This window comes from Paracoccidioides brasiliensis, assembly GCF_000150735.1.
Source record: "Paracoccidioides brasiliensis Pb18 unplaced genomic scaffold supercont2.3, whole genome shotgun sequence".
Taxonomy (NCBI): Eukaryota; Fungi; Ascomycota; class Eurotiomycetes; order Onygenales; family Ajellomycetaceae; genus Paracoccidioides; species Paracoccidioides brasiliensis.
Genome location: NW_011371360.1, coordinates 1059012 through 1074056, shown reverse-complemented (window position 1 = coordinate 1074056; position 15045 = coordinate 1059012). Strand labels below are relative to the sequence as shown.

At 45.5% G+C, this 15045-nt stretch overlaps 4 protein-coding genes across 4 annotated transcripts; 1 reads left to right on the top strand and 3 right to left on the bottom strand.

Annotated features, from left to right (window-relative positions):
• Positions 1 to 1603: 1603 nt before the first annotated feature.
• On the bottom strand, positions 1604 to 2336 carry PADG_11479 (uncharacterized protein; the record flags this gene model as incomplete). The annotated part of the gene is made up of 2 exons (XM_010760645.1): positions 1604 to 1827; positions 1940 to 2336. The coding sequence occupies 2 exons, from the start codon at positions 2334 to 2336 to the stop codon at positions 1604 to 1606; spliced, it is 621 nt and encodes a 206-aa protein (XP_010758947.1).
• Positions 2337 to 2770: 434 nt separating this feature from the next.
• PADG_02705 (uncharacterized protein) lies at positions 2771 to 6363 on the top strand (the record flags this gene model as incomplete). Its single annotated transcript, XM_010759791.1, has 4 exons — positions 2771 to 3380; positions 3444 to 3515; positions 3573 to 3791; positions 3863 to 6363. 4 exons carry the CDS (start codon positions 2771 to 2773, stop codon positions 6361 to 6363), a joined length of 3402 nt encoding a protein of 1133 aa, XP_010758093.1.
• Positions 6364 to 9224: 2861 nt separating this feature from the next.
• Positions 9225 to 10734, bottom strand: PADG_02704 (squalene monooxygenase; the record flags this gene model as incomplete). The annotated part of the gene is made up of 2 exons (XM_010759790.1): positions 9225 to 9493; positions 9570 to 10734. The coding sequence occupies 2 exons, from the start codon at positions 10732 to 10734 to the stop codon at positions 9225 to 9227; spliced, it is 1434 nt and encodes a 477-aa protein (XP_010758092.1).
• An 815-nt stretch (positions 10735 to 11549) lies between these two features.
• PADG_02703 (uncharacterized protein) lies at positions 11550 to 14444 on the bottom strand (the record flags this gene model as incomplete). The annotated part of the gene is made up of 1 exon (XM_010760270.1): positions 11550 to 14444. The coding sequence occupies one exon, from the start codon at positions 14442 to 14444 to the stop codon at positions 11550 to 11552; it is 2895 nt and encodes a 964-aa protein (XP_010758572.1).
• Positions 14445 to 15045: the final 601 nt, after the last annotated feature.

Here is a 15045-nt window from a genome sequence, read left to right as displayed (position 1 = left end):
CCAAGGCGTGAGGTTGAACGTGGTTATTTTCAAAATCTCGGCCAGAAAAACCTTCAGCGTAAGACCATGACACCCATCATTAAAACTACATGCATTAGTCATATCTCACTCATATATCTCTCACATCTCTATATGCTCTTGATGGTAGTAATGGTAGTAATGGTAGTAGCGATTTTATCACATTTCTCGGGTCCTTACCCTTGACTAACTCTAATCCTAACCCATAATCTACCCTAACCCTAGTGTTGAGGGCGGAGGTTGAAGAGAGATGTATGAGTAATATGTGAGGTGTATGCGCAGAGCAATGTAGACCGTGTTCCTAGTTGATCGTGCTTAACTTATGGAGCGCTTTTAGAACAACGATCCACTGTAACCCTAAAGTGTTCGTGTGGACGTGTGTGTATGGACGGTGTGATGAGCGTGGAGAAGAAGCAGGGTCAATCCTGAACTTGTTCCACAGGTTGACATTTGCACGGACCATGTCCATGACGATTTATACAAAACGAAGGAAGGCGTGGAAAAACGGAAGTTTATATCTGGCCCTTGGGTGCAAGGGCCGAGCTGCGAACCATCGCTTTTTCTGCTAGGTTTTTAACCAAACTTTCCCAGGATTCCAGTTGGAGGAGGGGGGGTAAAGATGGTGAACGGTTCTGATGCTGACTTGATGTGTGGTTCCCCCCTATTTTCAATTCCATTTTTAATATAAAGGCATAGGCGTTCAAGAGAATACTATTCATGATAGCAGTTGGAGGGTTGCGATTGGGCCCAGACATGTGCAGAATTATGCTCACAATGGCTCACATGTCACGGCGAGATCTTAGTCAATTGGTCAATGTCTGGCGAACAAAAGCAAAGAGCTGAGATGCAAATGGCGTGGGGAAAGGGCGCCAAGCCTTTATCTTCTCTCTTCTTCTTCTTCTTCTTTTTTTTTTTACCCCCAATCTTTTATTTCTTGGTAGAGATGCTTCATTCTTGGAGACCAGTTGAGACATCAGCATGTTGACAAATGCATTATTTTTGCTGCTTATTTAGCCAGAAGTGGCATCCAGGAACACTAGGAAGCAGGAAATTCGAACGAAATTTGAAATGGTTGTAAGCTATACAAGTGAGTAATATGGATACATACCTAGAAGTTGACTGTATTGTATATTTATTTGTCTAAGTGACTATAGAAAGGATACACGGAGTAAATATAGTGATGAAGGACTGCAACAACACCAGGACCAGCTGCAGTAGTAAACTAGCTTTAGTTATACATACATAACTTCGCCGAACGCCGTTGCAAGCCCACAGCCCGCAGAGGATTGAAAATGGGATCTTGTGTTATTCGCCTGTAATCATTGATCAAACCATGGCCGGGTTTTTACATGTATTCCGACGCCGGAAATAAGAAACTACCAGAACTTCAACAATAATAATAACAACTAAAAATAATAGCAATGTTTGGTATTGAAGGTCATTAAGGTTCTCGCCAAATACCCCGGACTGGCCCATGGTTTTCTGTGGAGTTCTGACCCGTGTTGTTGCATCGAAAGGGAGGATACGGGAGGGTACTTCAAAATGCTATTTATTTGATGAGATAAAGAGGTATGATATAAGTACCTCAAGTATCTGACCGTATCGTACCGTACCGTACCATACTTCCGTACAAGCGATAACGTTTGTTCCTCCCAAAATTGCAGACGATTGTACCCTGCAACTCCAGACGCGGTTTAGCGCCACATTTCCTTTCAGGGACAGTAGTTTCCAGTGAGTTCTCTGCAGGTAAAGACTTGGTAATAGGCGCAGTATTGCCTGACAATGCCTGGTATAGCCCAACGTCCAACCCTCCGTATTAGTATAGGTATGTACAGTACGGTACCAGTGTTGTAATAAACATCAAGTCAATTTGAAGCGATCAGCCTCCAAACTCCAAAACGCCAATTCCTTTAACCTCAACCTCCCGTCCTTCCTCCATCCTCGACTCTCCCCGTCCTTCTTCTCCCTTCCCATCTCTCGAACCTCCCTCTACCTCTCTTCTTTCTCTCATCCCTTGAACACGTCTTCCTGCTACCCCTCTTTTGTCCGTTAGTCTTCGTGATCTCCTGTTCTCCTGTGGTCAGTTCTTCCGCTGTCTTGGCTGGCGCCATCGTCTGTGTCTCTCCCATCCGTGGACGCAACCCTGCTGAATAGCCCCATTTCACACAACTTGCAGACGGGAAAGCCTGCGCAGCTACTCTGTTCGCAGTACAACTGAGGATATTGGTGGAAGAGCTTTGATTAGATCCTCTGCCGCTTAGTCTTCTGTTTAACCCGGTTTTCTCGCGGACCCCCGACCTCCATCTCCCGAAACTCATATTAGGGGCTACAATTCTATTCCGCTGTCGACCAACCTGGGTATTGAGCCGGTTGATTTTGAACGGAAGGTTACAGTTGACACTGGCTGCAGTCTCTTGCAAGACGCTCGTTAATTTTCTATTTTCGATATCAGGGTGTTTGTCCTGTGGTTATTCCGCCATATCATTCCCATTCCGGTTTCGAAACCAGCCTTCTACTACGCTCCAGGAATTATATCCGTCATATTTGATTCTGATATTGCTGCAAAACATATCCTCTCGTCCACCTCCCTCAGCTGCCTCCCTCAGCCGCTTGTCTGAGACTCGTGTTCGTGCAGATCGTGCAAGGATCCGACAAACTCTTTCGTTTCTGCTCTAGACTTCCTTGACGTGTCCCGCTCCTGATATATTACCGGAGAAGCGACCAGCATTGCTTGGGAGTGCCGGGGACCCATATGAAATCAAGTACCCATGGGAATGCCGTATCATCACATATTACGGGTGACGTCTCACCGATAGCGCTTAAACCGTTCTCCGAAATGGCGTGGGCCATCCCCGCCGACCTCCCACAACACATTACTCTACCACCCACCTTTAATTCTCAACACTCAAGCTCGTTACCTTCTACCCCTTATCAACATCTACGAGACCTCCAGTTTACTTCGAGATCGCCATCTCCAACCCGGGGAAACAGTTCTCCCCGATCTACCCACTCAGAATCCACCCACCTACTCCCATCGTCACGACGACCTCATGGAGGTTGTAAATATGAAACCGGAATGGCCCATTTCCGGCGGCGGATACCCTATTCGCTGGGAAGTGAATTGTTGCCCAAGGAGACGGGGCCGTTAAAAAATCAACTGGATCCCGCTGACGAGAAGAAACTCAGTGGTGATATGAGAGAGCTCTACGACAGGCTGCTGCCCTCTGAGGAAAGTGAACAACGGCGGTTGAAGTTTGTTAACAAGTTGGAAAAATTACTGAACAAGCAGTGGCCGGGTAACAATATCCGTGTTCACGTGTTTGGGTCTTCTGGGAACAAACTCTGTTCCAGTGATTCTGATGGTAAGCATCCACAAGGAAGAATATATGATTGGTAGACGGAACTAATATTTTCTACTATCCTAGTTGACATTTGCATTACTACCACGTACAAGGAGTTGGAGAAGGTTTGCATGTTGGCAGACTTTCTGGCGAAAAGTATGGATTGATTATCTGACCAGGTCCCTAGTAAAAGCCCAACTGACTTTTATATAGGCGGTATGGAACGTGTTGTTTGTGTTTCCCATGCCAGAGTTCCGATAGTGAAAATATGGGATCCCGAATTACTGCTGGCCTGCGATATGAATGTCAACAACACCATGGCACTAGAAAACACCCGAATGATCAGGACCTATGTCGATATTGATGAACGGGTGCGGCCTTTGGCCATGATTTTGAAATACTGGACTAAACGGCGAATACTCAATGATGCTGGTAGGTCTTGCTTATGCTCACTCCTGCTTCCTCTATACCAACGGCTTAATGTTTATTCACCTCCTGTGCAGCCCTCGGCGGAACCCTAAGCTCCTATACGTGGATTTGCTTGATTATCAGTTTCCTCCAAACAAGAAATCCCCCAGTCTTACCCAGTCTCCAAAAACGGTGCTCCAAACAACAAAAAAATGCGGGTGATTCTGAGTCATCGTTCGATGATGACTTGGAAAAACTAGTTGGCTTCGGGCGAGATAACAAATCTTCTTTGGGCGAACTCTTGTTTCAATTCTTTCGTTACTACGGTTATGAAGTTGACTACGAAGCGAAAGTTATGTCAGTGCGAGAGGGTTCTTTGATATCGAAAGAAGGCAAAGGCTGGCACCTTCTTCAAAATAATCGACTTTGTGTTGAGGAGCCATTCAATACATCGCGAAATCTTGGGAACACTGCAGATGATACTTCTTTTCGTGGATTGCATATGGAACTACGGAGAGCGTTTAACGCAGTGTCCGAAGGAAACTTTGAGGAGTGCTGCGAGCAGTATGAGTATCCCCCCGAAGAAGAACGCAATTGGGAGAGGCCACCACCTCAACCTCGACCTATCCTTGCACCTAATCCCTCCATCTCTTCAAGAGGCGGAAGGGGTGGGGGTAGAGGCGGTCGTCATAATAATCACTATAACCGAGTACCAAATACAGGCCGCCGATCTTCTAGTAGTGCGAACCGCCCGAACATTCAACATACAAACCCGTCGTTCGCAGCGGATATTGCTCTCCAAGCACAGCAGGCACAGCAGGCACAGCAGGCACAATATCTTTTACACGACCATCTCTATCAACAAATACAGATTCTGCAGGCCCAGGAGCAGGAGTTGCGAATGCAGCTACAAAACCAAGCACTCATTAGTGGCAGGGCCCCTCCCACACTGATGCGACAGCCGTACTTGCAATTCCCGTTTCAACATCAAGAGGCTGTTGGTCAAGATGAAAATTCACGAGCTCGAGCGGGGACGGTAAATCATCCTCCATTAACAGCACCCGTTCGACAACAAGTTTTCTTCAATCCTTCTTTCATTCCATTATCCATTTCCACAATACAAGACGCCAATGCAAATCCTCCTTCCCCATTGATGGTTCCTACCGCTCCCGAAACTCGTCGCAGTCATCGAAGATCATCTATTGCGAGTGGGTCCCCTCGTGGCCCAATGCGGGCACAATCACAACCAGCGCGACCTCTGCCATCGCCTATTTTACAGAACTTTGGTAATGCTCATCATTCCGTCCCGTTAGGCGAGGCTCCCCATACCCCCAGCCCAAGACTGCAACCCTCTTCCCCAAAGAGGTCAGATGCCGAAGTTGATGCTCTGGTCACCAATGGCATTCCTATATTTTCAAGATCCTATGTTGAGGAAAGACGCCCCTCAGAGTATGTGGGTTATTATCTAGGAGATTCTCCTCAGATCCAGACAATCCATCACCCCTCAATGGGTTCGCCGCTATCTGTCATGAATGGATTGGCCATCCAAAGTAGCTCTTTGTTTTCAAACCTTCGCAATCCAACGGATTACCGTCACAACGCGGTGGTTTTCACGGAGCAAGCAAGTCCTCCATTAGAACACGATCATCTACCCGATCACAACCCGCTGTCAACACATGGGCAATCTCAACCCAAGACACATAAAGACGGAGGTCCACTTATAGTGGATGGCTCCATTTCAATCAATGAACGCCATTACTCAATGCCTGTAGATAACGCAGACCAATTTTGCCCCATGAGTCTCAGTACCTCCGCATCCGAGGATCGACCATTTGATACTCCTGGTAGTACATCAGATACCCTGTCACAGGGGCTGCCAGACCATATTCTGTATGACGAGGAATACGAGAAAACGTACGGGCGTGGTCGGCAAGATACCCAACATCATGCACATATCAATGGGTGGGATTCTGTTGGAGCCAATGGTGTTACCTTGAATGGCCACAGTGGAAGATTAGAAACATTATCGGAAAGGCTGCAAAGATTTCAAATGTCCGACATGAGTCGTTCAGCAGAGTCTCATGGGAAGTTAAATATGAATCAGGTCAAAGGGGGAAAGTCATACCCGTGCACTGCAGAGAATGGCATGGTTGAGAAGGAACACCATGTTGCACATGATAACTACGTCCCATTGTCTACTTCTGCACCTGCGCTCTCACCCGTCAAGGAATCTCGAACCTCCCCGGCCACTTCGAAACGACGCCTAAATGGTTTGGATCCTGAGAAAGCTAACGGGACGAGTCATAAAAATAGGCCAAATGGACGACATGAACGTAGCACAACTCCCCAGCAGACGGACAACAATAATAGAGAGAAGCAAACAGATACCCAGCGTCGAAAACTAAACGGTCACCCGGCTTCTAATGGAGCTGGTGGAAACGAGCATCACTGCGGATCAACTCCGACTGGTTGGCAGATTACGACGAAGAAGAAAACTAAAAGAAGCAATAAGGCCCCCACTGAGCCAAACCACAACAATCTCGTCAAGGGCGTCGAGCCTCTTCCGGCTGATGAATCGTTGAGGAAAGGAGGTTGATAAATAAAAGCGAATAAGAATGTCCATGGATTGCGAGCATTGAAATGTTCACGCGAATGTTATGTGTTGTTTTCTGCTCTTCATTCTTATCGTCACTATCGGGGGTCCCTTTTATGACTTCTTTTTTACTTTTTCATAAGAATATCTGGCTCAGCAAATTTGAGTGCAAATATTTTGTCAATGTCTTCTTGACTTGCCTCTACTTGCTTGCTGATTGAAAGCTTGTTGGCCTGAGTGTGGTGTGCTATATATGCAGCGTTTTAAAACATGGCTGAATAAGCTCTTACATTAACGAAAGATCCCATCCCATCCCATCGAATTTATCAACCTACTCCAAGCCCTTGCTTCGAGACTCAATTCGCCTTTATATGAAGAAAATTGTCGGCTTTTCTTTCATAATTCCTTGATATTATAAATCGCGTTATACTATCAAGACAACTCCCAAAATTCAGGATGCGATGTCAGCTTTTCAAGGATTTTTTTAGACGACTGAGAGCTGGCCGCCCAATTTCACGTGGAGAAGTTTATGTGTAAACGCAAACAAAAAAAGAAAAGAAAAAACCCTCTCAATGTGTTGGTTATTCCATCCCCTCCCTGTCGTGTTACTGGAGCTAGACAGTCAGGGCGTCGGGGATCTTCTAGAAGGAAGGGCAAAAAGTGAGCGGAGCTCACGAAACTGGCAAAAGAAAGAGAAGGCAGCAAGAAACGAAAGATTATCTCTGGCGGAAATTCTCTCGGGGTTTTCCTTGTTTGTTTGGCCCTTTTTTTTTAACACTGGCTCCTATGTTTTGATTGCTTGTTTGCACAATCATGAAAATGTCTGCGCGTGTTTGATCGAAATCTCCTTTTGGCATGTTTTTTATGGTTTTGTGCCCCCTTTTTTTCTCTTCTGAGTTTGCAAAGAGCCAAAAAGAAACCTAAATAAATGTTCTCTGTTTTTTGTCGTACTCAATGGTGGCGTCTTTTCATTTCATTTTTTTGAAAGAAAATTTTTGATGCTTTGTTATTTAACACGCCGTGGTTTTCTCCCCTTAAAACCTTTCCCCTTGTACTGCTGCTTGTTTTCTTGTTTCCTACATAGGTTTAGGTCGGATTTTGCTCCTTTTTCATGTCCTTTTTCTCTTTGGTACGTACATTATTCATACTCAAACTGGTGTACTCTTTCGTCTAAGCACGTTACTTACCTTACTTACATTACACGTTAGCCATTATGATTGTTAAACTATTCTATTCTTGTCCTCGTGTATGTTGCTTGGTCTAAGTAAGCTCAGCCGTTTATGCGGGTGGGTGGATGGATGGATGGATGGATGGGCGTTTAAACGTGTGTTGTATCTGATGTGTTGTCCTTTTCGCCATGGATTGATTGTTATTGCCGTTAGGATAATCGGTCGACGTCAAAATTTTGCTTATTTGCTTAACGAATATTTGTATTTCTCTAACTCAGATTTCTTATCTAGCTTCGTACCACATATATGCTACATAGGATATCCATAAGTTGCTCTTAAGTTTTACTCACCTTCATTTGCCGCTTGTTTGCTTTATCTCTTAGCTTTTCTCCGTCTCCTTTATATTGCCACTTCTTGTTAAGCTTGTTGAGAGAAGAGTAAACATTGTATCCATTTTATTTAGCATTCCATCCGCTTCAATCTGCAGAGAAATCGCTTCTCTGTATGATGGCTCTGGATACAAAATTGAAGTTGGCATCAGTATATTCCCCTCATCGATCGAGACTGATATCTCCCCCATACATCACAATTGAAAAAAGAGGCCTTGAAACTCTAATTCCTACATCGTTCTCCACCACCATTGTCTCACGGCAATCTGGAGTCTGGTATTATATGCTGATCGGGAGAAGAAATCCTGCGTAGGTTAAAGTTTTAATCCTCAATTTAAAGAGTATTGTGTGCATACGCCATAGAACGAACCGGTAACTTGGCCACGGGGCTTGCGGGGTAATGAACGCGGTTTACATGTTGTTAGTATCTAAACTACTATTCCACCTCAAGTAACCCCGACTCTGCGCTTCGGTTGCACCGTGGGCTGCGGTTTCTGAGTTAACGCTAGTTTGGAGAGAACGTTATATGAATTGTTACAAGTATCTTGCAGCTGGAGCAAATTAAACGATAAGTCTATATTATCCATGGGAAGGTGTGGATAGTCAGGTTGAAGAGTGCCAAGGGGGAAATGATTAGAAATAGGAGAGAAGAAGAAGAAGAGAAGAAATGTGAGAAGGGGAGTTGTATTGGGGTTAGATGAAGGGGCAACAAAAAGCAAGCGTCGGAAAGAATTAGGGAATCAATATACACAATGCGCTTGTTCGCTGCGGCATTCCTTTTCTTGAAGGAGATGAGATTTGCTCCGTCCAGCCATTATTGGCGAGATGACAATAAATGGGTTAGAATAATAATAAAATATTGAGAACGTTAGTGGAAGAGGAAGCTATACAAAAGGAAAACGAGCCGGACAAGAAACAAAACAATACATCTTGAAATAGAAAATATCACAGTGAAATAGGCCATTAATAGAATATAAGGAATTAAAAAAGAAACCTCAGGAAAATAAATCGGTGGCTGGAAATCCCGATTCCATTCCACTGCTAATGGCGGGTGTGAAAAAGGGGTTGGGTAGTTTGAGTGTAGGAAAAACAACGTAATTCGCGCATACGAACCATCTAAACCAACAACATCAATGTACAGCTTCGAGAATGTAACCAAACACACAGACAGATGGAACAACATGATGAACAAACACATGTTTCCGTCGTAGGTGGATGATATTCCTTCTTGTACACGAATAGGGGAGTAGGGGAAGCGAGTATGATTTATCTCTCGCAGCATTTCTAACTTTCTTTAACTTCTGCTTTAATATCTAATTTCAGCGAATATAAAAGGGAAGATGACCCGACAAGCAGTCCAGAAAATGATAAAGCACTGAAAAAATGTTATGGGAAACATGTAGAGGGGTTGGCTGCGCACAAACTCCCATATTGAGAGGAAGGCAACTGAGTAGAAATGTTTGATGAGGATCCACGGGCGCGGGTTGACCCCCGCGAGGAGGCTGATGGGTCCGTCAACCAGGCCCAGCTGGAAATAGCGGAAGCAACCTCTTTGGAGGACTTCAAGGTAGGGGTCTACAAGGCAGGATAAATCATTAGTATGGAGGAGACCTGAAAAGAGGCTGGAGGCCAGTAAAATACAGGAACATACCATCGGCAGCAAAGAGAGAATATAACGCTTGCGCTAGGATATTAATGACAGTCGTTAACCCTTTTCTTTCCCAGTGGAACTTAGACATTTGTTTAAGAACCTGTCGTTTGTTTGATAAGCTGGGGACGTTCTCGGGGCTAAGGAGGTTACAGAGAGTGACCACGTCGTTAAAGGCAACTGTCATGCCACCTCCAGTCAATGGGTGTCGCATATTCAGTGAATCGCCAATAAATACTAGACCAGGAGTCTTGTTCGTGGTGGGGGGGAGGAAGGAATTGGGCATAGATCGCAGGGGGCCTTTGTCAAGGGCCTTCGCAAAAGCAGGTTGTATGCATTCGGGGAGGGATGGGAGGACGTTATTTCGTAAATGACCCTTGACACCACCGTTCTGCAGCGACGCAGATGGTAGATTTTCGGGGATATCAACCAATATTCTGGTCTCGTGCGTACCGATCTGATACATAAGGATGGGGGGGCCGTCAGGTAGTACGACATGGCCAAAATTTTTCCGAGGAAGTTCTGCGTCAATCAGCTCCAGACCCCAGAATTTTGACTTCACTTTCGGTGTTGTGGTCAGATATTGCTTGCGGAATTTGGAAGCGTATCCGTCCACAATGAAGATGAGGGAAGCGAAGAAGTAGTCCTTCTGCCCATCCGTAATGCAGTGTACACCAAGCGCCTCATCATCTGTTGACGAGTGGATCACAGAGACAGCCGTAGTCTCAAAAATGGTGACGTTAGGTGTCTTCCTGGCCGCATCACGGAGGCGCATGATAAAGCGACCATGATGAAAAGAGCGACCGGTAAACGGAACCCCGTGTTCATCCTTCGGATAAGGGATAGGAACTTCGTCCCCGTGATATATCACGTCCATGCCCTTGCACTCAATCGCATCGATATCGTCCAGACAGTGCTTCAGCCCCAGCTTCTCCAAAGCCCTCACTCCTCCCGGTTGTAATAGCTCGCCTACGATACGGTCTGGTTCCTTCAACGACCTCTCTAGGAGGACCACGCTGCGCCCTTGTTTCCCCAATGCGACGGCCAGAGCACAGCCAGCAACTCCAGCACCCACTATCGCAACGTCAGCTTCGTGGTGTTCACATCGCCGCCGCTCGTTCTCGTCGGAGTACACTCTAGGGGTTTTGGTGATGCCATTAGCGGTCATTATGTTGAGACGTCCCGGGAGAAATAGGGGAAAAGGGAAAGATATCAGCTGCGTATAGGAATGAAGATATGTAGTTGCATAATTTCTAGAGGAAATATAGGGACTGGAGGGACGAATTAGCGAGAGAAGGGTAAGAGTTGAAGCCTTCCCAGCTGCCAGTATAATTTTTGTTAGGAGTAATTTTTGCGCCGTGATGCTGGCGGACAAGGGACCAATAAAAACGTGATGGACAGGAGGTGGCGTGACCTGGAACCTAGAAGCATGTGATTGTTTCGGTTCATAGTTGTTCCGAGACAGCTTCTTTTCCCAACCATGCGTTTGGTGTCATTGCAACCTTAAAGCTTAATTATCCAGGGGTAAAGAATCTAGTCTCATAGCCTTAATGCTAAGAAGTATCGAGAAACACGGGCTTATGTTTTGAGGAGCGCAACGATACCATCTATATATTGGCTTTCAACTATGGTCTGAAGATTTCAAAAAAATAAAAATGAAGGACTTGTGATTGAGGAGGGACCGGAATTATACTATTCATAATACTTAGGTATTATCCAATAAAGCCGCATTGAGAAGAGAAAGATAAGATCCATCGAGAATGATGCCAAGAAACCCATCCATTCATGAGCTCCTAGCAAAACGATAAATTGCGTTTAGAGAAACGGATAATGTACTCCGTACAATAAATACAATTAACATATGTACAAACGAAATGGATGATTAAGTCCATGATTCGGAGATAAGGAAAAATAAACGTAATCTGGGAGACTGGTCCCAACGCCCGCGAAGTTTATTAGACATAAACAGCCAAAAGAAATATATCATATCTGAACGGGTTCCTCCAGTGGTATCTCCTCCACGGAGTCCTCCAATCCCTCTGCCCACACACTACTTTCACTCCAATCCTGATCCTCCGTATCATCAGGCAAAAAACATTTCTCCAACTCGGCCCTCTCCTTCCAGTGCTTGACGATGTAATCAGTGTGCTGAAAATCCTCAAATTTATGCCCATTCAGCTGCGGCCCCTTCTTCAAGGAATTGTTGCTAGCATCAGCCATCCAGCTCTTGCTCTTCAACATTTCAATAGCTTCAGTAAATGGAATGAAGCGGGCCGGTCCGAACTTTCTGGCTTTGACCTTTTGTCGTAGGAGACGTGACAACTTTGCAATATGGTCTATCTCCTTCTCGAAACTCTCTCGTGTGTGATTTGGTGGAAGTGGAATATGGAGGCAGCTTCTGGATCTAGAAACGATCAAGCTAATCTCGTCGCAGAGGTCGCGATTAACTGCTGATGCGCGTTTGAGTCCCGTAAATATCGCCCACCGGACGCCCTTGAAATTGCCCATCCGCGCAAATGAACGCGTAATGAATTTTATCGCAGCGGGGTCGAAGGGGGCAAAGGCCGCATATTTGGATTTGTTGATTGTCCGGAACATATCTAGTACTGCGGCATTGTTGCCGATATCGAGGAGTCGGGCAGCGACAGTGGACGCAGCATGATGCTTAACAGGCATTAACTTCTGTTGTCGGATGTTGTAAAAATTGAAAACCGCCATCTTCACCGCTTCAATCTCATCCATTTCACTCGTTTGCATTATTGCTTGGAAGAATTGTGACGGAACTGGTTTTCCCGGTGCCTTGAGAGCATCGAATTTCTCCAGTATAGCCTTCGCATCCCGAGTATCGCCATGGAGCAAAATGCTAGCAGTGACTGCCAAATCTAAGTGAAAATGTTTCATGACCATCCCAGACATGCTGGCGTCTCGAAAGGATGTTAAGGACAACTCAGGTTTTCCCGCATTTATGAAATACATCATCTGACTATGAAGTGGCATAAACTGCCTGATATGCCTTGAAGTCTCTGGCAGGGACATCGCTCGTCGCCACATAGCTTCGGTTTCTTGAGAAATTGGTTTATTCTCCACATCATTGATGGGAAAAGAAATTGTATCATATCCCAGCACTTGGCGTGAAGCGGCAACGTAACGGAACTTCTGCTCGGAAGCACGGAACATTCGCCATAACCCGGTCGGGCTGTATCTGGCAGACATCCGAGCTTCCTGAAGGAGTTCCATGAAATATGGTCGCTCGAGCTGGAGTTTCCAGCCTTTTTCCTTCACGATCTGCAAAAGCTCTTCTACCATTTCCACAGTTCCCTTCTGAATAAATGCTTTCAGTGTTTGATCGAAGAGTAGCTTATCAAGCACTAACCCATTATCAATTGCATCGAAAACGAAGTTGCGAATCATATGACCGGGATTTGCGATCCAGAATTCAAGGAAAACACGATGAAAAATCTGCGTGAATCTGAATTGATCCTTGGTGGAAAGTTCAAGCTCATACATATGCGCCAAAGTGTCTTTTACTCCATCCCAGTCACATTTCACAGCTTTCCCGTAAGCAACAAGCCCCAACGTCCGTGTCTTGAAGGGGATATTATAGATGTCTCTCATAGTCTTGACAAGCAAATCAGCCTTGCCATCCATTCCGAATTCGACGTACGCCACTAGCAAAGGATCAAAGAGCTTTTCGGTTGGAGGAATTTTACAAGCGGTCAAGGTGTCCAGCAACTTCCGGAATTGCGATTCCAGGAGGACGATACTTCGAGTCCTGCTCCAGAGTCCGCCCAGATATATGCCGCAGACACCACAGTCCACATCATTTCCCAAGTACTTGAATAACACGCCCTTGGCCTCAGACAGTCGGTAGGAACTTATAAGAGACTTGAGTACCACCCTCAGTAGAACCGGATTAAGTTCGAACTCTTTTGCGTATTTCAAGTACAGTGTGGATAAAGTTTCGAAACGTCCATTTTTCCATAAAGCTAGCATCATTATCTCCCACAGTGCCGGAGTTACCTTGTGGTTTGCCTCAAACCAGTAGAAGAGCTTTTGTGCAAGGTTGAGCCTGTTCCGATGCAAACTTATGTACAGAAGATGAATAGCGATGTCATTCCTGGCTTCCTCATCTGCTTTGACACCTCTATTCACGTCACGTAGGAACCTCAATGTAGCTTCGTCCAGCATGTGGTGATCCAGAAGCCTTTGAACGGAGAGTGCAGGGTCACTTGCTGGGAGGTTTTGATACTTCTCTCGAAAAGCTGGAGAGACACTTACGGTGTAGGCTGGTTCTGAACAGAATTCCTTATCACCCCTCAGTTTTGATTTGTATTTGTTCAAAAGGAATAATGGTTGAGGAGGTTCTTGAGTATTGGCCTGAGGTGCCCCGGTTTCCAACAGCTGAAGTGATGGAGTCAATGTATTACGTAAAGGTTGACCGGGAGCATCGGGAGATCCGTTGGGAATGCCAAATTCACCTTCCCTCCCTCTCGCTACCTGGGGCTCCATAGCATACATATTTGCGCGATCAATCTTCACATCCTCGTGGCCGGCTGTTTGTTGTTTGTGCCGCTCGCTACGTTTCTTAAAAGAAGCTAGCCCAAGGAACTCTCCTGCTTCCGCAGCCTCCATCATGTGAGCCACCGTCGCAGCCCCTGCCCCCGCAGTGTAATTTGGGCATGATGTTTGGAGACTTCGCTTGGTTTCAACGATGCGTTCAACAACCTGGACTCTGCGGTGGATGTCATAGGCGATAGTTCCAATAGTACAGAGACCCCCAATGGCACCAATGGTTGACCCAGCCAATGCTAGTTGCCGGAGAACACGTAGTGCATTCCGCGACGGGACCGCAGTTCGAGCGGATTGGCTGGGAAACATTGTGAGCAAGGCGCGGATAATGGGGGGTCATGAACTCGCTCAGGGAGATGGCCCATCAAGTGAAATCCATAGAAGGGATTCTGGGCCGGACACGAAGACGGGAGATTGTATTCTGTAGAGGAGATTACATCCGGAAACTTCTGAAGTAAAAGGTGTGCCGACATGGATGAAAGGAGGCCGGCGTGTTGTAAAGCTGTTAATGGTTCCGGTGGTTTTTTTTTTTTTTAGTGGTACGATGAATTAGTCTGGTGTTGGATGTTTCTTGGCATATTCACGTGATGGTGTAAAATTATGTTCTTCAAAAAGACAACTAGTAATAAATATCTCACATGATATCGATTCATCCTTCCAAAATCGTCCAGACATAACAGAAGAAATCTTTATATAGAGATGACGGCCTCCATGAGGTATGTACATGTATGTACAATGTATAACGTGATGACCTACAATAGAAATAGAAGAAAGGATGTGTTAAGTACACTAGAATTGTTTTCAAATAATAGCAAAATGCTGCAAACAGAAAACGAAACCAGGGACCCAAAAATGCCTTGAAAATTGGTTCACATGGAGGTCAAGATGAGAAAATGGAAGGTGTCAACCA